Source organism: Rhinopithecus bieti, unplaced genomic scaffold (assembly GCF_001698545.2).
Source record: "Rhinopithecus bieti isolate Rb0 unplaced genomic scaffold, ASM169854v2 scaffold_1853, whole genome shotgun sequence".
Lineage (NCBI taxonomy): Eukaryota > Metazoa > Chordata > Mammalia > Primates > Cercopithecidae > Rhinopithecus > Rhinopithecus bieti.
In genome coordinates this window covers 3,472,279-3,498,817 of record NW_016804151.1, presented here as the reverse complement: position 1 = coordinate 3,498,817, position 26,539 = coordinate 3,472,279, and the positions used below count along the sequence as shown (strand labels likewise).

Genomic DNA, 26,539 nt, shown 5'->3' with positions numbered 1-26,539 from the left:
AAAAACAGAAAACACACACACACACACACACACACCCTTCTGATTCTAAAACAAGAGTGGTTTAGATTCAAAAACTGGCTCTGTCATTTACTTGACAAGATCATGGGCAAATTACTTACTGGCTGTGAGATCTTGAGCAAGTTACTTACTTGCTGCCATTATGTTTTCTGTATTTTTACACTAGCTACCTAACATAGCTATGCCTCAGTTTTCTTATCTCTAAAATGAAGATATGATAATACCTACCTCAGAGAGCCGCTGCAACAATTAACATGGAGAGTGCTTAGAATAGAACCTGGCACATAGTAAGTACACTGAATTGTCAGTTATTACCTTTGTAGCCACGCCTGACCTTTCCTTCTGTTACAATGAGCTACCTCTGCTTCCAAATTCAACCCCTCCACTAGTCAACATATACATCTTTTCTTGCCTATTCATCAACTTATCCTATAATTATGTCCTCTTTCTCTGACACTATGAAGTTTTCTCTGTTACATCCTTTCTAACAACATACAAACATGCTATATTGCCCATTTAATAAAAAACTCTCAACCCACATCCACTTACTAATGTGTCCTCATTTCCTATCATTCCTTTATAGCAAAACTATTTTTAAGAGCTATCTATATCTGCTGATTTCCAATCCAGTTGGGCTTTCATTCCTGCCTCTCCATTGAAACTGTTGTTAGGATCACCAGTGACACCTAAATTGTTGAACCCAGTGGAATTCTAGGCTTCACTGGACTTCACCTATCAGCATTTGATTACTGTCTCCTTCCTGATAGACTTAGTTTACTTGATTTTTATCTTTATTGTCCTCCTACCTCACTGGTTGTGCTTTCTTGGGCTCCTTTGCATGATCCTTCTCATATTTCCAACTCCCAAACACTGGAGTGGTCGAGGGTGCAGTCTTTGGATGATGTCATCATCTAAACTCACTCCCTAAGTAATCTCACCCATTTCATTCTAACAGCTTTAAAAACCATCTATATACTGATGACTCCCAAACTCATATTTCCTTCCCTATCTTTTCCTTGAACTCAATGTTATATGAAAATCACTAATGGACATAGTCACTTGGATGTCTTAAATGCAGCTCAACATCTCCAAAATCTTGATTTTATCCTCCAAATCTCTCTTCTTCTATATTTGAGTAAACAACAAGTCTTCTAGTAGCTCAAGCCAAAAACTCTGACATCAGTGGCCAGTTATTTATTTTTCTCAGGCCACACAGAAAACACAAGCAAATACTATCAGTAGTCTCTTAAAATACATCCAGAATCTGATTGCATGTCACCCTCTGCTACCAGCATGGTGCAAGACATAATTATCTCTCCCCTGGATTATTTACAATAGCATTCTACCTGTTCTGCTTGCTTCCATCTTTGTTCCCTTTTAATCCATTTTCACTGGGCAGTCAGAATGATCTTTTTAAAATGTTTAAATAAAAATATCTCACCACGACATGATCAAGACACAAATTATTCAAGTAACATTCCCAGGGTTCAAGATGCAGCCAGATATAAGATAAATGAATCTGTGCATAATCTAATGGAGAATATTACAACTTAGATTTCTTAAAACACTATATAAGATAAAAATAATTACCAAATATAGATCCAAATATAGATATATAAAATGTTCATAAAATTGGACCGAAATCTGTAATGGTGAGAGATATTTCATTCAAAAAATCGGTCAATAAATAAGAATTGAGCACCTACTATACTCTAGGAACTGTAGGAGATGTCTCTAAAACAACGGTGACTTTAAGGAGGTCATGTGCATTTGACATAACTTTGCAGGATAAGAAGAGAAAAGTTAGTTAAGACAGAGTTACCTATAATAAATACTACAAAATAAAGAGAGANAAAAAAACAGAAAACACACACACACACACACACACACCCTTCTGATTCTAAAACAAGAGTGGTTTAGATTCAAAACTGGCTCTGTCATTTACTTGACAAGATCATGGGCAAATTACTTACTGGCTGTGAGATCTTGAGCAAGTTACTTACTTGCTGCCATTATGTTTTCTGTATTTTACACTAGCTACCTAACATAGCTATGCCTCAGTTTTCTTATCTCTAAAATGAAGATATGATAATACCTACCTCAGAGAGCCGCTGCAACAATTAACATGGAGAGTGCTTAGAATAGAACCTGGCACATAGTAAGTACACTGAATTGTCAGTTATTACCTTTGTAGCCACGCCTGACCTTTCCTTCTGTTACAATGAGCTACCTCTGCTTCCAAATTCAACCCCTCCACTAGTCAACATATACATCTTTTCTTGCCTATTCATCAACTTATCCTATAATTATGTCCTCTTTCTCTGACACTATGAAGTTTTCTCTGTTACATCCTTTCTAACAACATACAAACATGCTATATTGCCCATTTAATAAAAAACTCTCAACCCACATCCACTTACTAATGTGTCCTCATTTCCTATCATTCCTTTATAGCAAAACTATTTTAAGAGCTATCTATATCTGCTGATTTCCAATCCAGTTGGGCTTTCATTCCTGCCTCTCCATTGAAACTGTTGTTAGGATCACCAGTGACACCTAAATTGTTGAACCCAGTGGAATTCTAGGCTTCACTGGACTTCACCTATCAGCATTTGATTACTGTCTCCTTCCTGATAGACTTAGTTTACTTGATTTTATCTTTATTGTCCTCCTACCTCACTGGTTGTGCTTTCTTGGGCTCCTTTGCATGATCCTTCTCATATTTCCAACTCCCAAACACTGGAGTGGTCGAGGGTGCAGTCTTTGGATGATGTCATCATCTAAACTCACTCCCTAAGTAATCTCACCCATTTCATTCTAACAGCTTTAAAACCATCTATATACTGATGACTCCCAAACTCATATTTCCTTCCCTATCTTTTCCTTGAACTCAATGTTATATGAAAATCACTAATGGACATAGTCACTTGGATGTCTTAAATGCAGCTCAACATCTCCAAAATCTTGATTTTATCCTCCAAATCTCTCTTCTTCTATATTTGAGTAAACAACAAGTCTTCTAGTAGCTCAAGCCAAAACTCTGACATCAGTGGCCAGTTATTTATTTTCTCAGGCCACACAGAAAACACAAGCAAATACTATCAGTAGTCTCTTAAAATACATCCAGAATCTGATTGCATGTCACCCTCTGCTACCAGCATGGTGCAAGACATAATTATCTCTCCCCTGGATTATTTACAATAGCATTCTACCTGTTCTGCTTGCTTCCATCTTTGTTCCCTTTTAATCCATTTTCACTGGGCAGTCAGAATGATCTTTTAAAATGTTTAAATAAAATATCTCACCACGACATGATCAAGACACAAATTATTCAAGTAACATTCCCAGGGTTCAAGATGCAGCCAGATATAAGATAAATGAATCTGTGCATAATCTAATGGAGAATATTACAACTTAGATTTCTTAAAACACTATATAAGATAAAATAATTACCAAATATAGATCCAAATATAGATATATAAAATGTTCATAAAATTGGACCGAAATCTGTAATGGTGAGAGATATTTCATTCAAAAAATCGGTCAATAAATAAGAATTGAGCACCTACTATACTCTAGGAACTGTAGGAGATGTCTCTAAAACAACGGTGACTTTAAGGAGGTCATGTGCATTTGACATAACTTTGCAGGATAAGAAGAGAAAAGTTAGTTAAGACAGAGTTACCTATAATAAATACTACAAAATAAAGAGAGAAAAATGAGTATGCAAGGTATAATGAAGGAACTGTTGTGACAGGAGAAAAGAACACACTTCAAATAGCCATCTATGTATAAGACATAAATTTCCTTTTTTTCCTCTTTTTTCTTTTTTAGATTTAGTGATACTATTCTTGCTTCAGCACCTACTAGCAGTTAAGACTCTGGGCTTTCTTTCTTTTTTGCTGTTTATTTAAGGCACAATTTATACAGAGTAAAATTCACGTTTTTAGTATACAATTCTGTGAGTTTTGACAAATGCATATAGGTGTGTGACCACCACTGTAACCAAGATATAGGATAGTTCCCTCATTCCCCCCATACCCAAATTCCCTGGACCCTCTTGTAGGCAATACCACCAGTCCTTAACAACTATTGACATGCTTCCTATGACGACAGTTTTGGCTTTTCCAGAATATCATACAAATGGAATAACATAGTATTAAGTCACTTGACTTTGGCATATGTCACTTAACATGATACACTTGAGATCCATCAGTTGTGATGTACATCAGTTCATTCTTTTAATTGCTCAGCAGTATTCCATAGAATGAATATATCACAGTTGGTTGATACATTTACTTCTGAAGGACATTTGGGTTGTTTGTAGTTTGGGGTAATTATGAACAAGGCAATCATAAACATTCCCATATAGGTTTTAATTTCACCTTGGTAAATACACAGCAGTGGGATTCGAATTGCTGGGTGGTATAAGAAGAGTCTTCAACTTTATAAGAAAATACCATGCTATTTTCCAAAATGGCTGCACCATTTTGCATTTCCACCAGCAACATATGAAAGTTGCAGTTGCTATGTGATGTTTTCAACATCTCCACATCCTTGCCAACACTTGTTATTATCTGTCTTTGTGATTATTGACATCGTAGTGAGTATGAAGTGGTATCTCACTGTAGCTCTGATTGGCATTTCCCTGATGGTTAATGATATTGAGCATCTTTTTATGTGCTACTTGGCCATCTGTATGTCTTCTTTAGAAAATGTCTCTTTAGATTGTGTGGCTCTATTTCTGAACTCTCTTTTCTATGCCACTAATCTCAATGTCTATCCTTGTATCAATACTCTTTTGATTACTGTAGTTCTATAGTAAACCTAGAAATCAGGTAGTATGTCTTTTCATTGTGCTCTTCACTTTCAACATTGTTTTGGCTATTCTAGTTACTCTGCCTTTCTATATAAATTTTAAAATCAGCTTGTTGGTTGCTACCAAAAAATCTGCTGAGAATTTTATTGAAATTGCACTAATTTTAAGATTAGTTTGGGAATAATTGAAAGCTTAACAATATCGACACTTTCATTCCATGAACATAGTATATATCTTCATTTATTTCTGTCTTCTTTGATGTCTTTGATTATCGTTTTCTAGTATGTCAAAGTATATATCTAGCTCACAATTTGTTAGATTTCTGTCTATTTCATGGTTTTCTTTTATGGTGCTTTTTTGTTTCAACATTTCTATTTTCAATTTTTCATTGCCAGTATATAGAAATGAAACTGATGTGCACATATTGATCTTGTATCTTTTAACACTGTAAAACTCATTTATTAGATCTAGGAGTTTTTGTTTGTTTTGTAGATTCCTTGGAGTTTTCCACACAGACAATCACATCTCTGCAAAGAGACAGTGTTATATTTTCCTTTCCAATCTTGTTTGCCTTTTATTTCTTTTTCTTGCCTATTACACTTGCTAAGACTTCTAGTACTATGTTGAGTAAGACTCATGAGAGTAGATATCCCTACCTTATTCCCAGTCTTGGGATGTGACATTCTTAAGTTAGATGTTAGCTGCAGGTTTTTCATAGGTACCTTTTATCAGGTTAAGAAAGCTCTCTTGTATTCCTAGCTTGCTGAGACATTTTTTTGTTTTTTGGTTTTTTAAAATCATGAATGAATGCTGAATTGGGTCAAATGCTTTTTCTGCATCTATTGAAATGATTATATGGTTTTTCTTCTTTAGCCTATTGATATAAGTGAATAACACTGATTTGTTTCCAAATGTCAAAGCAGTCTTGATTCCCAAAATATGTCCCACATAGTCATGCAACATTATCCTTTTTTAAGTTTACATATTATTGGATTTGATATGCTAGGACTTGTTGAGGCCTTTTTAGTCTATATTCATGAGGGACACTGGTCTGCAATTTTCATTTTTGTAATATTTTCATCTGGTTTTAAGAGCATGGTAAGCAAATGACATAAATTAGCTGGAAAGTATTGCCTTCTCTTTTGTTTTCTGGGAAGTTTATGTAAAATTTATATACTTTTTTCTTCCTTCCTTCTTTCCTTCTCTTTCTTTCTTTCCTTCCTTCCTTATCTTTCTTTCTTTTCTTTCTTTCTCTTTCTTTTTTCCTTTCTTTCCTTCCCTTTCTCTTTCTTTCTCTTTCCTTCCTTCTCTTTCTTTCTTTTCCTTCCTTCCTTCCTTTCTTTCTTTCCTTCTTTCTTTCTTCCTGCCAGTCTGTCTCTCTCTCTCTCCTTCCTTCTTCCTTTCCTTTCCTTTCCTCTACTCTTTACTCTACTCTACTCTACTCTACTCTACTCTACTCTACTCTACTTTACTTTACTTTACTTTCTGACAGAGTCTTGCTCTGTCAGTGGCTGGAGTGCAGTGGTGCAATCTTAGCTCACTGCAACCTCCACCTCCTAGGCTCAGGCACTTCTTGTGTCTCAGCCTCCCAAGTAGCTGAAATTACAGGTGCACACCACCACACCTGACTAATTTTTTTGGTATTTTTAGTAGAGACAGGGTTTCACTATGTTGGCTAGGCTGGTCTCAAACTCATGACCTCAAGTGATCGGCTTGCGTCGGCCTCCCAAAGTGCTGGGATTACAGGCATGAGCCACTGCGCCCAGTCTTATTATTTTTTTCTTAAATATTTGGTAGAATTTGTCAGTTTGGCCTCAAATTTTCTCTACTGAAAACTTTTTAACTATAAATTCAATTTTGTCAACTAATATAGGACTATTCAGGTTATTTATTTCAAGTAAGCTTTGGCAATTTATGACTTTCAAGTGTTTGTCGATTTCACCTAAGCTTCTAAATTTATAGGCAGTGAGTTGCTTATAATATTCTTTTATATCCTTGTAATGTCTGTGATGATCTGTAATGATGTAGCCTCTTTGATTCTTGTATCTGTGTTTTCTTTCTCGTTTTTCTTGATCAGTCTAGTTAGATGTTTATCATCATCAAATATATTAATCTTGATAAAAATTAGCTTCAGTTTGACTGATTTTCTGTAGTGTTCTTCTCAATTCCATTTATTTATATTCTTATTTCCTCGCTTCTGCTTGCTTTGGGTTTTTCTCTTTTTTCCCAGTATCTAAAGATAGAAGCTTAGATCATTGACAGACTTGTTTTCTAGTATAATATGCCATGAATTTTAAATCTATTTTGAAATAAGAGCATGCAAAGGCAAAAAAGAAAAGCATAATTTTTTCTATATTAAATTTTGTTTATCGTTTTAGAATATTAACTACCATGTAGAAAATATTATGAATAAATAATTTAAAATCAAAAGAAACTTGATTGATAAAAAGCCAATGTCTGTCTCTACTTCCCTTCCCAACCATTCTCACCTTGCCATTTCTCCCAATAAGCATGTGGACTTTTAACTAAATTTCATCTAAGAACCAAGAAAGTGAGATGTTTGTACATATTCTCTTAAATGAAAGAGCCCAGAGTGTTATTGTAAATTCCTCATGAATGGTGATATAATCCCAAACCATAAAAGACAATAAAATTAAGGTATTTTCTCAATCTAAGGGCTAGGAAAAGAAAACAAAACACACAAAAAAACTTTGCAAACATTATTCCATTTCTGAAAGACAAAGCATGCATACATGAGCAAGTTTATAAAAGCTTCACTGGAAAATGGAACCCAAAATGTTAAATAACTTGTGCAAGCTACCTATCAAGTTAGCACTACAACTGGAACTCTAATTCAGTTCTGAGTTTTAGCATAATGTATTTTTCCCATTAAACTATATTCCCCTTCCATAGATCTTATCAAGTTGAAATTATTTTGCCTTTGGGAGTAAATTATGGACAAGAAGAAACATCTTATCCAAAGAAAATTAGTTTCTACAATACCTATATATAGATCTCTAAGAGCTCTTTTGCTGATTAATTTCAACTGGAGTATAAGGTATTAGTTTTAGGTGCCATGTATTTTGCTATACTAGAAAGAATGAATGTGTTGGGCCGGTAAAAAGTAAACACACAATTATCAGTAATGAGAGATCCAGTAAGAAGGGAGCCCTTGTTTTATGAAGTGACCACAATGGAAGACTATGCCTCTGTTCTTGACCAGAGAATCAGGGAAAAATAAATTCTGGCCAGAGAGTAGAGCTGCCGCAGGAGACACGTTGCTTATTTCTATGGTGCATGGAGGTCCATGTAAATTCCTAAGCCTTCCCCCAGCAAATAACTTGAAGTGAGAAAGGAAAAACCATGTAATAGTAGAAGCCAAGCCGTGGTATCAATGCATATGCTACCATTCTATCCACTGCTGTCAATCACATCCATATGGTTGGACCATAAATGTACACTTTCAGACCAAAGATGAAGAAGATTAGGAAAAGTTGTTGGTGCTGTTTTTCATTTTTTTTCCTTATCAGTGTTCCTAATAAATAAATCTCTATCTAAAAACATTGGATATTAAGAATGCCTAATTCAATTGGCCCAGATAAATGGGTAAATGAGAATTAGACCCAGCTTTTGCCCTTTTGTAGTCATTTACCCACTGCCTATCAACTACAAGTCCACCCTTCCATATTCTGCTCAAAGATATAAGGGCCGAGAATCTGCAGACTACATATCCCAAACTCCTTTACCCACTGGCTTCCAGGTTAGATTCTGCCCATGAGTAATAGACATATACAGGTGGAAGGTAGAAGAATGGAAGAAGGAATTCCATTGCCAGCACCAGCTATACCATAACTCCTGAAAAATACTAATTCTAGCCAGGGCAACAAGTACCAGCACCAATGATGTGGTTCTCCCCACCTGCTCCGATACCCAAGATCTGGATATCTCTTCAGAAGTGTGGAACTAAACAGTTGTCCCCTGCCCTGACAGTTCCTTCTAAACACTAGCTGCTATGAGCATCCTCATAATTCTAAGCAACCAGGATGCAGCCCTCCTCAGAGATTCCTGCGTCAGCTCCTCAGACCTCCTCTGAGTTCCTAGATTCTGGTAACAATATTTCTTTCATTTTATTTCTCCAGTCCTATAGGCCATAGCTATTTCCTACTACTTGGGTCACTCCAGTCATAATGTCTCCTTTCTGCTCTCTCAAACTTCTAACACATTGTAAGCCAATTATCTGCATTAAAATGCTTCTGTTTTAAAAGTTTAGCATGCTTCCTGTTCCTCAGCCTGGACTGAGACTGAGAAAGTCACCTGCCTCTAACTAGAACACACTCTCCCATCTCACTTCCTGCCGCTCTCCATCCCCCATTGAAATTGTCCTAACTCAGGACCATCTAAAAAGAGAACTGTTCATCTTAAAGTAAAGTAAGAGAGTAACCCTAAATAAAACAGATAAAAACATATGAGATAAATTTAGATTTAGGTGGACAATGCTTGCAAATGAGTAAATTAGATCCTGGATATAGTGTGGGGTAAAATTGTATAAGATTTTGAAATGGACAAAAGATTACTGAACATCACTTCAGTGGAATGGCTGGAACATCTGGGAATTGTGTGACAACACAGAAGTGTGTGCCTTTGTCTTTCACTAGGCTAGTTTACAACTCTCAACATATATAACATAATGGCAATGCAAAGTTTACTGTCCATAGCTATGCAAAGGATTCCCATTCTTGGTAGTGCAAATGAATTGCCAGGTAAAGAAAATAAATCTCTAAATCAACTCCTTATTTTGACTGGCTCTAACACCTTACTGGTGCTCCATGTGAAAATAAAACCTAAAAGCTATTGGAATAAAAAAAAAAACAACAAAGAAAAAACCCTTTAAGTCTTGAGAGAGATGTGACTGCCCAGACTTTGTAGTCTCCCCTGGACTACCTGCATGCATGTAATCTGATATGCTTATTCAACAATAAATTGAATTTCTATGTCTATATTAGTATGGGGAAGTATTTTGTTGGCAGGATTTTTTCATTACACCGACATATGATAGTCCTTTTAAAAAATGTATTTAAAATAAATATAAAGAGTACTTAATATAATAAATATAAACAGAGTACTTTTTTGTAATTCCACATAAAATACATCAAAATGTAAAGTAATAGTTTTAGTCAGAAAGAATGAAACAAGCTGTGTCAGTGGTAAAATGAGAAATTCTAAACTATACAGCCTATTTTAGTGGTAATAGACTTGGTTTTAAAAAAAATGTAACCCTTTAACAGTAGACATTTAAATGCCTTGGCAATATAGCATAAAATTGACTCTGCTAAATGATGTGAAATAATAAGACAAATAATAAGGTCTGAGTGAAATAATAAGACAAAGACATCTTCTAAAAGCAAGTTAAATAGAACCGTGCTTGGGGGGAAGACCTAGCCAAATATAAAGAGTATCTATAAAATATATTTTGATTTTTAAGTTTTTAAACAACATTAAGATATTAAGATAGATTTTAATATTAATCCTTTAAAACCTATTTTAACACACAGATTTTAATACAACAAATTAACATCAACTATGTAAATATAACATTTTCAGTATGAAAAATAAAATTTTACCATTTTCCTAGCAATTCTCCCCAAGAATATAAGATCTTCTCAGGACAATCCTTAGACACATCACCTGTTCCACTTGAGAGTTCATTATCACTGTCTGCAGAAGAAACGCAAACACCAACAAACATTACTTTATATATTACAGTAGATACTTTAAATATCATAAAACAAGAAAAATGAGTCTAATAAAACAATCTTCTTTTACATTATTACACGCATTGCAAAAATAATGGTAAGAACTTCATTAATCTCCAGTGCCTAGATATTTTAAAAGAACAAACTTTTATGAAAATGTCATATACAGTTTACATAACATGAAATTGAAAATACCTACAAATAATTAGCTATATCCAAAGAGTAATGTTTAAAAGCTAGTGGTGGCACAAACTAGTAATTTCTATATGGTGTTCTACGCGACAGATATTCTCAAATTTTATTAATGGGACCAACAAACATAAAAATTAAGGGTGAAACATATATACCTAAACATTACACTGAGAAACATATATATTATGACATGAACATACAAACAACCAGAAATGTTATTAAAAAAAAAAAAAAAAGTTAGGTTTCTTAAGATGTATTCTTAAAAAAAAAAAAAAAAAAAAAAAAGATATTTTAACTAGAGGAAAATTGAAACTGGCCTTTTTATATGGCAATTTTACAAAACACCTCAAAATGTAAAAGAATATGGGTTGATTTACAGTTTATAATCAGTGGTGAAAATGACCAATACTAAACTCTATAAACCTTTTAAGCAGTAGCAGAGGTAGTAGAGAAAAGAAAGAAAGAACAACAGATACAATTTACCTATTATAAAATATTCTTTGACACAGTACTACATAAGAAAAGGCTGGAGAAATACTATCGGAATAAAATAAGATAGCTGAAAACCTATCTGGCAGATAACAAGTACCAAACTTTTGTCAACACTGTGACAGTACAATGGGGATTGGCATTGAGTGGCTCCCACAGGGATCTGTGTTAAGAACAGTATTACTCAGCAAACCACAAAATCCAATGATCCAGTATTAATTAGCATACCACAAAATCCAATGATCCGAGTATATGCAACATCAGAAAACATTAATGTAATAAGTAATGGTTTATTTGGCCAGGTTAAAACATTAGGTCATAGCCACACAAAAAAGATTTGATGACATATTTAATAAAATATAACCAAAATATGTCCACATACAGAGACAAATGTTTCATCATCTTTAAAGCAATACTAGGTAAATAAGAATTATAAGGGACATTTAATGCAAAAAGTGAACATCATTCCTGTAATTAAAATGAAGGCAAAGAGAGTACACACTAGCATAACTGTTCTAGAAATACCTCACATAAGCAACTGTATGAAGCTTGTAATAAGTTCATCATGAAAATAACAGATATTTTAAAAGTTAAAGCAAATGAAATATTACTACTATAGAAGTAATATAAACAGAAACAACTGAATGACATAAATGGAAACAACTAAAGCTTTAGCGTTACAATACCCTGAGGAACTATCCCATGTAAACAACTATCTTTTATAACATTTATAATTTTTTATTTAAACTGAGGCACTTTTTACAGTGAAAGGACACTATTAAAAATTATTCCTGGTCAAGTGTGGTGGCTCAGGCCTGTAATCCCAGCACTTTGGGAGGACAAGGAGGGCTTGAGCTCAGGTGTTGGAGACCAGCCTGGGCAACATGGTAAAACCCTGTCTCTATCAAAATTACAAAAAATTAGCTGGGCATGCTGGCATACTCCTGTAGTCCCAGCTACTCGGAAGGCTGAGATGGGAGGATCACTTGAGCCCAGAAGGCCACGATTGCAGTGAGCTGAGATTGTGCCACTGCACTCCAGCCTGGGTGACAGAGTGAGACCCCATCTCGAAAAAAAATTATTCTGGAAGACAGGTTAAACTTAGACTATGTCATGCAAACAAGGACTGATAATTGGCCCACTTATAAACTATTACCAAGTATAGGTACTTATAAATTGGTATTCAATTAAGCAGGATCCAAGATCATCCCATCTAATACTTTATTCTGATCCACAGTAAATAATAATATGCCAAGGTTTCAGGCTATTTGATGATGTTGTACATGCCAAATTAGAGACTAGAATCTAGGAACACAATGAAAACAAAAAAGGGAAATGGAAATAAACATTCCTGGATATCATAAATCTTGATTATAATAAAAATGAGAAAATAATACTGATGACAGAAAATCTTTCAAATTCGTAATACTCTTGCTGAGAAAGGAATTCCTAAGCATAAGAACAAAATCAAAGATACCATTAAAAGATTTAAAATCTGACTACCTATAAATTAAAACATCTATGACAGTATAAGAGTATGTATATTTTTTAAAAGCAAAAAAATTTCTAACATTTGACAAATGGCTATTTTCACTAATATACCACAATCTTACTAATCAACAGAATAAAGAAAATCCAACAGAAAATTAAGCTAAGATATCAAGACAGTACAGGTCACAATATGTAAAACATGACTAAAATAAAATGTTACAGAAAACCCATTTCATTAATCTTTTAAATGCAAATTAAAACAATGAAACATATCTACCAATTACATTGACAGACAGTATAAAAATTGATAGTACTTAAGTTTTCCTAAAAGCATAAGGAAACAGGCAAGAAGGTTGATATTTAAATAAGAACAATCTTTTTGAATTTATTAAGATGCTAAGTTAACATATCATTTGATCAAATGTATCCTCCAGAAACACATACTCCAAAGACATATGTGTAACAGGATTTTTAGTGTATCACTGCTTGTAACAGTAAGAAACTGAACTATCAGTAATCCATCAATATGTTTTACTAGCTAAATTATGGTATATTCAAGAGTATTCCAGAGAACACTATCAAGTAATTTAAATGAATGGGATAAATTGGTCTATGCTGGCAACCACGGGTGGGAGGACAAGGATGCTGCCCGGTAGCCTGCTTGTGTGCATGCATGAGAGGTGGCAGGTCTCCAACTCTGGCCTTCCCCACTGACTGTTCTAGCACCACGTTTCAAGCTGTAAACCAGTTTGGTACCCAATTGGCAGAAGCCATGGTGACCTTGTCACAGCTGCTAAAAGCCCACAGCAACAAAAACCTTGACAAAATTGATATGTCTTTGGATGGTGTCATCAAACCGAATTGAAAGGAAGGAAAAAAGCAGACTTTTCCAAAACTAAACAGAAGACTCCAGCAATTTAGGATGAGAATACAATGGGTACTCCAACAGAATTCTGGTTTTGGTAAAACCAGTCTAAGCTGTAGAGGAAGAGTAATGCCTAGAAAGAGACATCCTCATGGATAATCATTGGCCTTGCAGTTAGGAAATCATCTGGAATTGGAAAAGGAATTAGTCCTATGAATTGTCCATGTCTAAGTGACAAGAATACAAAACACTATTTTCCAGTGTTAAAAAGAAAGCCAAGCCTTCTGAAACAAAATGAAGTGTGTAGGAAACCAGTTGCAAGTCTCAAGAGACCTAACCAGCTAAACAGAAAAAATAACATGACAGCCAATTTTACCAGGAGAGGAAATAAATTAAGACATCAGAAAGACACTTCACAGGTAACTTTTCTTTTTGGAAGAGGCCTGAAGAAGGTTCAGGCCCAGTTGAACACGGAGCAACTGCTAGGTGATGTAGTAGCAAAGAGAACTAGTGAATGCCAGACTTCTATCAGAAACGCAGGAATCTGACTATATCTACTGACAACCCTGGCAGTACAATGCCCAGCAACTGAGAAACCATGATTAATTCACACTGCTGTACCTTCATTCTTTAAAAAACAGCAGCAAAAAAATATAAAGAAAGTTCCCGTGGGTGTTTCCCTACAATCTGACATAAATAGTGTTGGAAAACAGACAGAGAGTTTTGAATGAGCAGTTTGGGATCCTGAGAAAACAAAGAGCCACTCTCACATGTAACAAAGGGGGAAGTCACTTTTTAACTGTGGAATAAATCTCATGTTACAGGGACTATTGAGTAACGACTGTGTTTGAAAAAGTTAGAAGAGTTCTTCACAGAAATTCAGAAACTTGACTTCAAAATATTTATAAAGCTAAGTAACACTTATTTTTCAAGGTTTAAAAAAAAGGATAAAATAATGCCCTGAGAGAATAACAGGGAGTATATGTATCTGTTCTTAGACTTCACAAATGGCTCAGGCAGAACCCATTATCTGTTTGACTTCTTTTGTTCCTTGAGCAGAAGAAAATGACAGAAAGATATTGCTAGTGCTGAACTTTTTTTTTTTTTGGAGACGCAGTCTGGCTCTATCACCCAGGCTGGAGTGATAGAGCTCTTGGCTCACTTGGCTCACTGCAACCTTCTGGGTTCAAGCGATTCTCCTGTCTCAGCCTCCAAAGTAGCTGGGACCACAAGGGCCTGTCACCACACCTGGCTAATTTTTTTATATTTTTAGTAGAGATGAGGTTTCACCATTTTGGCCAGGTGGGTCCCAAACTCCTGACCTCAAATGATCTGCCCACCTCGGCCTCCCAAAGTGCTGGGATTACAGGCGTGAGCCACCATGCCTGGCCAAGTGATGAACTTTTAACAAGGAATGTGGTTGCAGGAATTAGTCTCAGTTTAAAATGTTGGTGTTTAAAGGCTGTAAATGCATATTTACAAAGTTGTCCAATAGGGCCTTGGAGGAGAAGGTCCAATTTAAAAATCTGAAAATGTGTTTAGTAAATGAAAGTGTAAGAGGAAGTAGTAAGTTGAAGGACAGATAACTGAGATGAAAAACTCAAAACTGAGGTCCCAGGCATACTGTTTGGATTTAGTATAGTCTTGAGTCTAGTGTCCACAAATAATTCTTCAATTGATGTTTAGAAGAATTATAATTATTAAAATGAATTCACTACCCTGGATATTTTGATAGTAAAATTTATAGCCATAAAGTGCCAGACTTCTTACTTGAGAAGTTAAAATGTATAAGCTTTAGAGCTTGCTAAATTAAATAATTTCTAGCTCCAAAGACAAAAATATACTGGTATTTGTCACCAAAAAAAATTCAAAATTTATAATAGAGTTACATTGTAACCTTGTTGTTTACCTTTCACTCTGATTTCTTGTACGGTATAAATTAAAGTTCAGAGGGCAGAGTAAGATTGCAGAATAGAAGCCTACACGAATCACACTCCCACACCCCCTGGAATACCAAATTTAAACAACCATCTGCACACAGAAAAACACTGTCATAAGAACCAAACATCAGGTGAGCAATCACAGTACATGGTTTTAACTTTGTATTACCAAAAGAGGCAATGAGGAAGAATGGAGAGACAGTCCTGAGTTGCTCATACCACCCCACCCATATCCCTCAGCAGCCGCCTGTGGTGCAGAAAGGCAATTTGTGCACTTTGGGGATAAAGAACACAGCAACTGGGGGACGTCACATTGAATTCAGTGCTGCCCTGTCACAGTGGAGGATAGAGCCATCCTAGGTTCAGCTAGCACCCACACACAGAGGGAGCATTTGGACCAGCCCTAGCCAGCAGGGAAACACCCATCCCAACAGATGGAACTTGCTCAGCAAGCCTCAACACTGCAAACTGAAATGCTCTGGGATCCTAGGTAAACTTGAAAGGCGTCTAGGACACAAAGACTGCAATTCCTAGGCAACTCCTAGCACTAGGTGTGGCTTAGAGCTATTGAAATAGGGTGGCATGTGACCCAGAGAGACACCAACTGGCATGGCAAAGGGAGTGCTTGTGTCATCACTCCCCCAACCCCAGGCAGTGAAGCTCCCAGCAAGAAAGTGTCTCCTACTTTCTGCTTAAGGAGAGGAGAGCAAAGAGTAAAGAGAACTCTGTCTTGCATCTTGGACACCAGGTCACTCACAGTAGAATAAGGTAACAGGCAGAGTCATGAGGCCTCAATTCCAGTACCCAGCTCCTAGACAACATTTCTAGATACACCCTGGGCCATAAAGGATCCCACTGCCTTGAGGGAAGAACCCAGTCCTGGAAGGATTTATCATCTGCTAACTAAAGAACCCTTGGGCCCTGAACAACCAACACTGATACCCACAAGTATACCATTGACCTTGGGCTCTGAGACATGCTGGTTTCAGGGGTGACCCAGCACAATCCAAAATAAATAAAATTGGAGATAAAAAAGACATTACAATGGATACTGCAGAAATTCAAAGTATCATTTGTGGCTACTATGAGCAACCATATGCCAATAAATGGTAAAATCTAGAAGAAATGAATAAAATCCTAGACACATACAACCTACCAAGATTGAACCATGAAGAAATCCAAAAGCTGAACAGAACAATAATATGTAACAAGATCGAAGTCCTAATAAAGCCTCTAAGTAAAGAATAACTTGAGACTTGATGGCTTCACTGCTGAACTCTACCAAATATTTAAAGAACTAATTCCAATCCTACTCAAACTGTTCTGAAAGATAGAGGAAGAGGGAATACTTCCAAACTTACTCTAGGAGGCCAGTATTACCCTGATACCAAAACCAAAGACATATCAAAAAAGGAAAACTATAGGCCAATATCAGTGATGTACACTGATCCAAAAATTGGCAACAAAATACAAGCAAACATGAGTTCGACAATACATTAAAAGGATCATTCATCATGACCAAGTGGGATTTATCCCTGGGATGTAAGAATGGTTCAACATATGCAAATAAATCAATGTGATCCATCATATCAACAGAATGAAGTACAAAAACCATATGATCATTTCAATTAATGCTGAAAACCACTCTATAAATGTCATCATTCCTTCATTATAAAACCCTCAAAAATGGGGATAGAAGAAACATACTTCCATATAATAAAGGTCAAATATGACAGACCCACAGTTAGTATCATACTGAATGGGGAAAAACTGAAAGTCTTTCCTCTAAGATCTAGAACAAGACAAGGATGCCCACTGTCACCACTGTTATCCAACAAAGTACTGAAAGTTCTAGCTAAAGCAGTCACACAAGAGAAAGAAATAAAGGACATTCAACCTAGGAATACAGATAATTAGGGATGTGAAAGAGCTCTTCAAGCAGAACTACAAACCACTGCTAAAAGAAATCAGAGATGAGCAAAAACAAATGAAAAACATTCCATGCTCATATACAGGAAGAAGTATTGTGAAAATGGCCAAACTGCCCAGTGCAATTTACACATTCAAGGCTATTTCCATTAAACTACCATTGACATTCTTCAGAGAACTAGAAAAAAAAATTGTAAATTCATATGGAACCCCAAAGAAGCTTGAATAGCCAAGGCAATCCTAAGCAAAAAGAAACAAAGCTGGAGACATCATGCTACATGACTTCAAACTATACTACAGGGCTATCGTAACCAAAACAGCATGGTACTGATATAAGAACAGACATATAGACCAATGGAACAGAATAGGGAACCCAGAAATTAGACCACACATCTACAACTATCTGCAACAAACCTGACAAAAACAAGCAATGGGGAAATGATTCCCTGTTCAATAAATGGCACTGGGATAACTGGCTAGCCATATGCAGAAGATTAAAACTGGACCCCTTCCTTACGCCATGCACAAAAATCAACTCAAGATAGATTAAAGATTTAAATGTAAAATCCAAAACTATAAAAATCCTTAAAGACAACCTCAGCAATACCATTTGAGACATCGGCACAAAGATTTTATGATGAAGATGCCAAAAGCAACTGCAACAAAAGCAAAACTTGACAAATGGTATTCCTGCCCCTCCCAGTAGTTTTTCTTATTTTCTTTTTTTCTTTGACTCTTTTTCTCTCTTTAACATTATGGAATCTAATTTAACTAAAGAGCTTTTGGCACAGCAAAGAGAACAATAACAACACTACAATAACAACAATAACACTTTGATTCCTGAATGTATCGTTTTCTCCAGAAACCCTTTATCTAATGATTCTGAAACCCACTGATGATCTTTATGTAAATTTATTATAATTGGTAGTTGCAAAAGTTATTCTATCCATTTACAGTTTTGAGCTACCATTTTCCTGCCCCTCCCAGTAGTTTTTCTTATTTTCTTTTTTTCTTTGACTCTTTTTCTCTCTTTAACATTATGGAATCTAATTTAACTAAAGAGCTTTTGGCACAGCAAAGAGAACAATAACAACAAAACACTATCAACAGAGTAAACAGACAACCTACAGAATGAGAGACCATTTTTGCAATTTATGCATCTGACAAAAGCCTAATATCCAGCATCTATAAGGAACTTAAGCAAATTTACAAGAGAAAAACAACCCCATTAAAAAGTGGGCAAAGGACATGAACGAACATCTCCAAAAAAAGACATACATGGGGCCAACAATCAATGAAAAAACCTCAAAAACACTGATCATTAGAGAAAAGCAAATCAAAACCACAATGAGATACCATTTCATACAGTCAGAATGGCTACTACTAAAAAGTCAAAAATAACACATGCTGGAGAGGCTGTGGAGAAAAAGAAATGCTTATACACTGTTGGTGGAGTGTAAGTTAGTTCTGCCTTTGTGGAAGACAGTGCGGCGATTCCTCAAAGACCTGAAGACAGAAATACAATTTGGTCCAACAATCCCATTACTGGGTACACTCAACGAAATATAAATTGTTGTATTATAAAGACACATGCACATGTATGTTCACTGCAAAACTATTCATAATAGTAAAGACATGAAATCAACCTAAATGTCCATCAATGATAGACCGGATAAAGAGAACGTGGCACATATACACAATGGAATACTACGTGGCCATAAAAAAAAATGAGATCACATCCTTTGCAGGGACATGGATGGAGCTGGAAACCATCATCCTTAGCAAACTAACACAGAAACAGAAAACTGAATAGTGCATGTTCCCACTTATAAGTGGGAGCTGAATGATGAGAACACATGGGTACATAGAGGGGAGCAGTACACACTGGGGCCTATCGGATGGCTGAGGGTGAGAGGAGGCAGAGGATCAGGAAAAGTAATTAATGGGTACTAGGCTTAATACTTGGATGATTAAATAATCTGTACAACAAACCCCCATGACACACATTTATCTATGTAACAATCTGCATATGTACCACAGAACTTAAAAGTGTTTTTTAAAAGGTAGAAATAAAGGGCATCATACTGAAAAGGAAGAAGTCACATGAAACTTGCTTGCAGATGATACCATCTTATATTTGGAAACAACTTAATTCTCCACAAACAAAAAAAACCACTAGAACTGATAAATTCAATGAAGTTTCAGGATACAAAATATACATACAAAAATCACTAGCATTTCTATATGCCAACAGTGAACAATTCAAAAAGGAAATCAAAAAAGTAATCCCATTTACAATAGCTACAAATAAAATTAAATACCTATAAATTAACCAAAGAAGTAAAAGATTTCTATAATAAAAACTATAAAATGCTGATGAAAAAACTGAAGAGGACACCAAAAAAATGCAAAGATATTTCATGTTCATGGATTGGAAGAATCAATATTATTTAAATGTCCAGACTACCCAAAGCAATCTACAGATTCAATGTAATCCCTATCAAAATACCAATGACATCATAGAAATAGAAAAAATATCCTAAAATTTCACAGAAATAGAAAAAACATCCTAAAATTTATATGAAATCACAATAGACTCAGAATAGTCAAAGTTATTCTGAGCAAAAATAACAAAACTGGAGCAATCACATTACTGACTTCAAACTATACCACAGAGCTACAGTAACCAAAACAGCATGGGACTGGCATGAAAAAAGACATAGAGACCAATGGAACAGAAGAGAAAACACAGAAACTAAGTCCATGCATCTACAGTGAACTCTCTTTTGACAAAGATGCCAAGAATATACATTTGAGAAAGGATAGTCTCTTCAATAAATGGTGCCAGGAAAACTGAATATCCATAGGCAGAGGGATGAAACTAGGTCCCTAACTCGTCATATATAAAAACCAAATCAAAATGGATTAAAGACTTAAATCTAAGACCTAAACCTAGAAAGATACAAAAGAAAACATTGGGGAAACTCTCGAGAACATCAATCTGGGCAAAAATTTCTTGAGTAATATTCCCACAAGCACAGGCAACCAAAGCAAACGTGAACAAATGAGATCATATCAAGTTAAAAAGTTTCTGCACAGCAAAGGACACAATCAACATAGTGAAAAGACAACCCACTGAATGGGAGAAAATATTTGCAAACTACCCATCTGACAATGGATTAATAACCAGAATATACAAAGAGCTAAAACAACTCTATAGAAAAGAATTTAAAAATCCAATTTAAAAATGGACAAAAGATTTGAATAGACAGTTCTCAAAAGACATACAGATGGCAAAGAGGCATAGGAAAAGGTGCTCAACTTCATTGATCATCAGGAAAATGCAAATCAAAACTGCAATGAGCTATCATCTCACCCCAGTTAAAATAGCTTATATCCAAAAGTCATGCAATAGCAAATATTGGTGAGGATGTGCAGAAAGGGGAATTTTTGTACACTGTTGGTGAGAATGTAAATTAGTATAGCCACTACAGAGAACAGTTTGGAATTTCCTCAAAAAACCAAAAATAGAGCTACCACATGATCCATCAATCCCACTGCTGGGTATACACCCACAAGAAAGCAAATGAGTATATTAAAGAGATATCTGCACTCCCATGTTTATTGCAGCACCACTCACAACAGCCAAGATTTGGAAGCAACTTAAGTTGCTTTATCCATTCATCAACAGATGAATGGATAAAGAAAATGTGGTACATGTACACAACGGAATACTATTCAGTCACAGAAAAGAATGAGAGTCTATCATTTGCAACAACATGATTGGAACTGGAGGTCATTTTGTTAAGCGAATAAGCCAGGAACAGAAAGACAAACATCAAATGTACTCACTTATCTGGAGGAGTTAAAAATTTAAACAACTGAACTCAGGGAGATAGAGAATAGAAGGATGGTTACCGAAAGACGGGAAAGATAGTAGGGGGACAGAGTGGAGGTAGGGATAATTAATGGGTTAAAAAAATAAAGTTAGAAATAATGAATAGAGGCCAGGCATGGTGGCTCACGCCTGTAATCCCAGCACTTTGGGAGGCCGAGGTGGGCAGATTACCTGAGGTCAGGAGTTCGAGAACAGCCTGACCAACATGGAGAAATCCTGTCTCTACTAAAAATACAAAATTAGGCATGGTGGCGCATGCCTGTAATCCCAGCTACTCAAGAGCGTGAGGCAGGAGGATCACTTGAACCTGGGAGGCAGAGGTTGCAGTGAGCCGAGATCGCACCACTGCACTCCAGCCTGGGCAACAAGAACGAAACTCTGTGTCAAAAAAAAGAAGAAAGAAAGAAAGAAATAATGAATAAAATTAGTAGTTAATAATACAATAGGGAGACTATAATGAATAATAATTGTACATTTTAAAATAAGTAAAAGAGTATACTAGGATTGTTTTAACACAAAGGATGTTTCAGAGGATAGATACACAATTTTCCATGATGTCATTATTATTCTATGCATGGCTGTATCAAAACAGCTAATGTATCACATAACTATATACAGCTACTATATATCCACGATCTTTTTTTTGAGACTGAATCTCCCTCTGTTGCCCAGGCTGGAGTGCGCTGGTGCGATCTCGGCTCAGTGCAAGCTCCACCTCCTGGGTTCATGCCATTTTCCTGCCTCAGCCTCCCAAGTAGCTGGGACTACAGGCACCCACCACCACGCCCAGTTAATTTTTCGTATTTTTTTAGTAGAGACAGCATATTTCTGTGTTAACCAGGATGGTCTCAATCTCCTGACTTTGTGATCTGCCTGCCTTGGCCTCCCAAAGTGCTGGGATTACAGGTGTGAGCCACCACGCCAGGTCATCCACAAAATTTTTTTTTAAAAATAAACAAAATGAATAAAAAAGGTAAATATCAAAGTCCAATATTAAGACAGGAGATGAAAACTAGAAAAACTAATTAATTAATTAATTAAAAATCAAGAATTTATGGGGAGAAAAGAGTTCCTCTCTCTAACTCTGACAGGATGGGAGGAGTTAGTCTGTTGTACCAAGATACTGCTAAAAGTCATCAGATGTTGTATACTGTAAATTACGGTATAATGCCAAATGCACCAAAATACCACAGCTACAAGTTATATGTTTGGTCATTTTGAAGTTTGGCATATTAGTTTACTATAATGTTAAAAACATCTAAGCAAGCGTTAGTTTCTCTAGATCATATTATTAGTTTTGACTTTTCCTGCAAAACAAAACAAAACATTATCATTCTTATTTTCATAAATAATGTAACTTTTATGACTATACAGATCTTTTTGAAAAACTGTAAGAAATTATGCCAAACTATTACTAGCAATTATGTTTCAGTATCTCCAACAGTATCTTACCACATAGCAAGCACAAAATATTTAGGGAATACTTCTTTTATTTCTGAGTTTTATATTTCTGAAATATTCTAATCTCTTATAAGTATGCATAATGATAATAAGCATGGCAAAAAAATTTTTAACTTCTGAACAATCCCTATTGCTATATGAAACAAAAACCTATTATTATAAACCCCAACAATGAGCTATAAAATCTCACTGTTAACAACAATTGCTGTCTTCCTGACAAGCTCCCAAATTATTTTCCTCTACAAAAGGATATTAGAACTATAAAAACCTAGATTATCAGAGGAGAACCACAAGAAAATAAAAGATAATGAGCACAATTTGACCAGATCCCTGATGAACAAGGGAGACGCAACAGCAAATCAGGAGCCAAACAGTTGGATGAAAAAACAGTTCTTGGCCAGGTAGGCTAGGAACCCCAGGCTCTTATTAAATGTCTTCCTTTTTTATCTATAGTCCATTCACTGTTCTAAATTTTAAAGGCATTAACCCATTTAATCCTCTAAAAACCTAATGAGGTAGTCACTATTAGTTTGCCCATTTTAAAAATGAGAAAATTGAGGCAGAGAGAGGTTAAGTAACTTGCCCAAGGTTATCCTGCTAATAAATGATAAAAGGTTAGAAATTCAACCTGTGTTTGAATCCAGAGTCAAACACTACCTTCCCTTATAATTTTTCCCACCACATTTTGTAGAGGAGGCTGTATCTGGCATTCAGCAGATACCAGTCTGTGTGCCAAGTGCCAATATGCAGTAAATGTTGGGCACTCGTGCCAAAAACAGAAAAGCTAGGCACATTAAAGGAACATGCCCAAGAAACAGTAAATTGGGGCCAAGATTTAATTGAGAGACTTCAAGGGGTAAAATTCCCTTGATGCCCAGAAAGAACAAAAATGAAATGAATATCCCAGTCACATCAAGCATATGACCCAGATCTATCTTCCTCTCTGAAGAAACCAATAATCATGAGTGTTTTAAACACTATGGCACCCTGCCAGAGAGGAATAAAGGAGCTGAAGAAAAGTAAATTAAATTTCCTACTGTAGTAGATAAGACAAGTTTCTAGATAGGATGAATAAGCTAAAAAGGAAATAAGAATGAAAAAGACACTGGAGGCCAAAGTACAGTAACAGACACACTGAGAAGGCTTGCAAGTAGAACATGACGAAGAAGAAAACAGAAGGAACAATGCAACAGTGCAGATATGTAAAGGGGTAATTGAAGGTTTTGAAAAAGCAACTGTATCCCATCACACATACAAAAAAATTGGGAGGACAAATAATAGAAAGAAGCTTAGCCAAATCCTACTTTTCCATCATAATTCAGGTTAGGGGTTACCCTCTTCTGGCTGGGTTAAATACTGACCCCTCTAGGCCTATACCATCATAACACTTAGCAGGTCATATTATAATTATCCATTTTCCTCCACATTTTCTCCCATACTATGAGTTTCGTGATAGTAGTGGCCACTTTTATTTCTATATTTGCAGTGCTAGATTAGTACTTGGCCATAAGAATATTCAAAATTTCCTCAATGAGTGAAGGGTGAGGACAAAGGAAAATCCATTAAAACTAGGAAATGTGTATGCCTTGGAAATAAATGAACTTTAGCATATAGGCATTTGTGTGCAGGCATGGGTAAAAGGCAACTAGGTTCATTCAGTCTGTTAAAGTATACCCTATCCAACAGACAAAATGGACTTCCTGTGGCTAATTGAGATGCTCAAAGTTAAGACAGAACCAGGCGGCCATCCTGGGTGAGGGAACAGTCATGTACTCTGTGTTCTCAGAAAGATGTAAAAGTGTCACAGGCCCTCTCTTTCTACAATCAAGCCAAACCAGTTCCTGATGTCTGTGCCAAGATAAGTAAACCAAAAACCCTACACCACCTGCCAGTCATTTGAAAGAAACATCTGACAGAGACCTCTGGTTTAGGGCTTGGAAACTAACCAATCAGGACTCACCTGCCACAGCCAAGCAGGGCTCAGCCATATCAACGAATCAGAACTCCACTGTGCCAACTATTCGGAACTACATGAATTTAAATCTTTCACTTGCATAAAAGACCTGACTGGGAATTTGGGAAGCGTATTTTTCTATAAAATCCAAACCTTCTCTTTTTTCTCTGAAATGCATTCTTCATTTTACACTGACGGCTATGTTTCCCTGGTTTACAAACTGTTTACTGGGAAAAAAGTCTCTTTTCCCCAAATTCCTTTTTAGAGAATTTTGTTCACAAGTCATTCATAACGCGTAGGACCCAAAGTCAAATGGCCTAAATTTGAAGCCCAGTTCCAACATTTATTAGTTGTGATATGGATCAAGGTATTTAACTTCTCTGTGCTTCAGTTGTCTATATCTAATAACAGTACTCATCTTAGAGAGTAGTTGTAAGAAATAAGCAAGTTACTATATGTGAAACATGTTATTAGGGTGCCTGGCAAAGAGCAAGAGCTCTGTAAGTGTTAGCTATCACAAGCCATTACCATTTAACAAACATGAATGCCTACTGGCACAGGTTTGAGGAATATATGAGAGGAAAGTGGAGATATTAAATGTATACTCTTCTTTACCCAACTCAGGAAATAAAGAAAGATGAGAGACAGGTTAATATAGCTAAAGAGAACTGCACAGTCAATTCGAGCCTTATGCTCCCTTTATCAACACCCATTTCCTGGAAAACTGGCCAGTCCTTCCTTTTTGCTATGTAGACTTCTACTATAATACATATAAAACTTTCATGAAAACATGTTTGGTTTTATTTACTCGTGTGTTTAATATCTACAATATTCATGTTTACATGTATTTTCTCTTTCCTAGAATCCAGGCTCTTTGAGTGCTGGGACTGTATCTTATTTGTCATTATATAGTAGCTTTTATCACATGACACTCCAATGTGAAATAAAGAATTTTTTTGTTAGTGCTTTATTTTTAGAATATGTTCACATGCTTAGGGTAAGGAAAACAATAGAGAGACAAAGACGAGGAATTGTGTACATTCCTTAAAAATATGAAAGTGCCCAGATTTGGGGATGTGACTGATCAGGAGGCACTTTATCTTTTGACTGGGACTTTGGGAAACTATGAAGATGTTAAGAAAGGAAATTAAGGGGGAAGGGGGGAGGGATTGCACTGGGGAGTTATACATGATATAAATGATGAATTGATGGGTGCTGACGAGTTGATGGGTGCAGCACACCAACATGGCACAAATATACATATGTAACAAACCTGCACGTTATGCACATGTACCCTAGAACTTAAAGTATAATAAAAAAATATATATATATGACTATCACTTTGCTCCCAATAACAACTTTAGATCTTCTGCAAGGCACATAGCTTTTCTCTATCTGCATGTTAATTATTTAATAAATCAATTTTTTGCCTCCTAAAGTAGTTTGCTAAACAGGAGCAACGTATCATATTTCCATATAAAGTGTTTATAAAAATAAGATGGAATGGAGTGTTTCCAGAGGAGAATGATTATGAGGTTGAGCTTTTCACAGCTACAGTATTAATTTATAAAATTATTTCAAAATATTTCAAATTGTTAACATTGCACTGAAAGTGTTGTCAGCTACTGGCTGGAACTTGACATAAAATGTCTCATTCATAAAGCAATTTCATCTCATAAGCTTTTGTTAAAATGGTCATTTATTAAACTCAGAAAAGGGAGATAAAAAAA

The 26,539-nt window shown here is 35.8% G+C and overlaps 1 protein-coding gene and 1 pseudogene across 2 annotated transcripts in view; one reads left to right on the top strand and one right to left on the bottom strand.

Moving 5' to 3' along the window:
* RABGAP1L (RAB GTPase activating protein 1 like) overlaps positions 1 to 26,539 on the bottom strand; it is an 808,808-nt gene that overhangs the window by 587,626 nt on the left and 194,643 nt on the right. For both annotated transcript variants that reach the window (XM_017866952.1, XM_017866951.1), the window contains exon 12: positions 10,459 to 10,552. In XM_017866952.1, coding sequence (XP_017722441.1) covers positions 10,459 to 10,552 — 94 coding nt within the window. The remainder of the gene's footprint in view (positions 1 to 10,458; positions 10,553 to 26,539) is intronic.
* LOC108526216 (UAP56-interacting factor pseudogene) lies at positions 13,508 to 14,437 on the top strand (annotated as a pseudogene).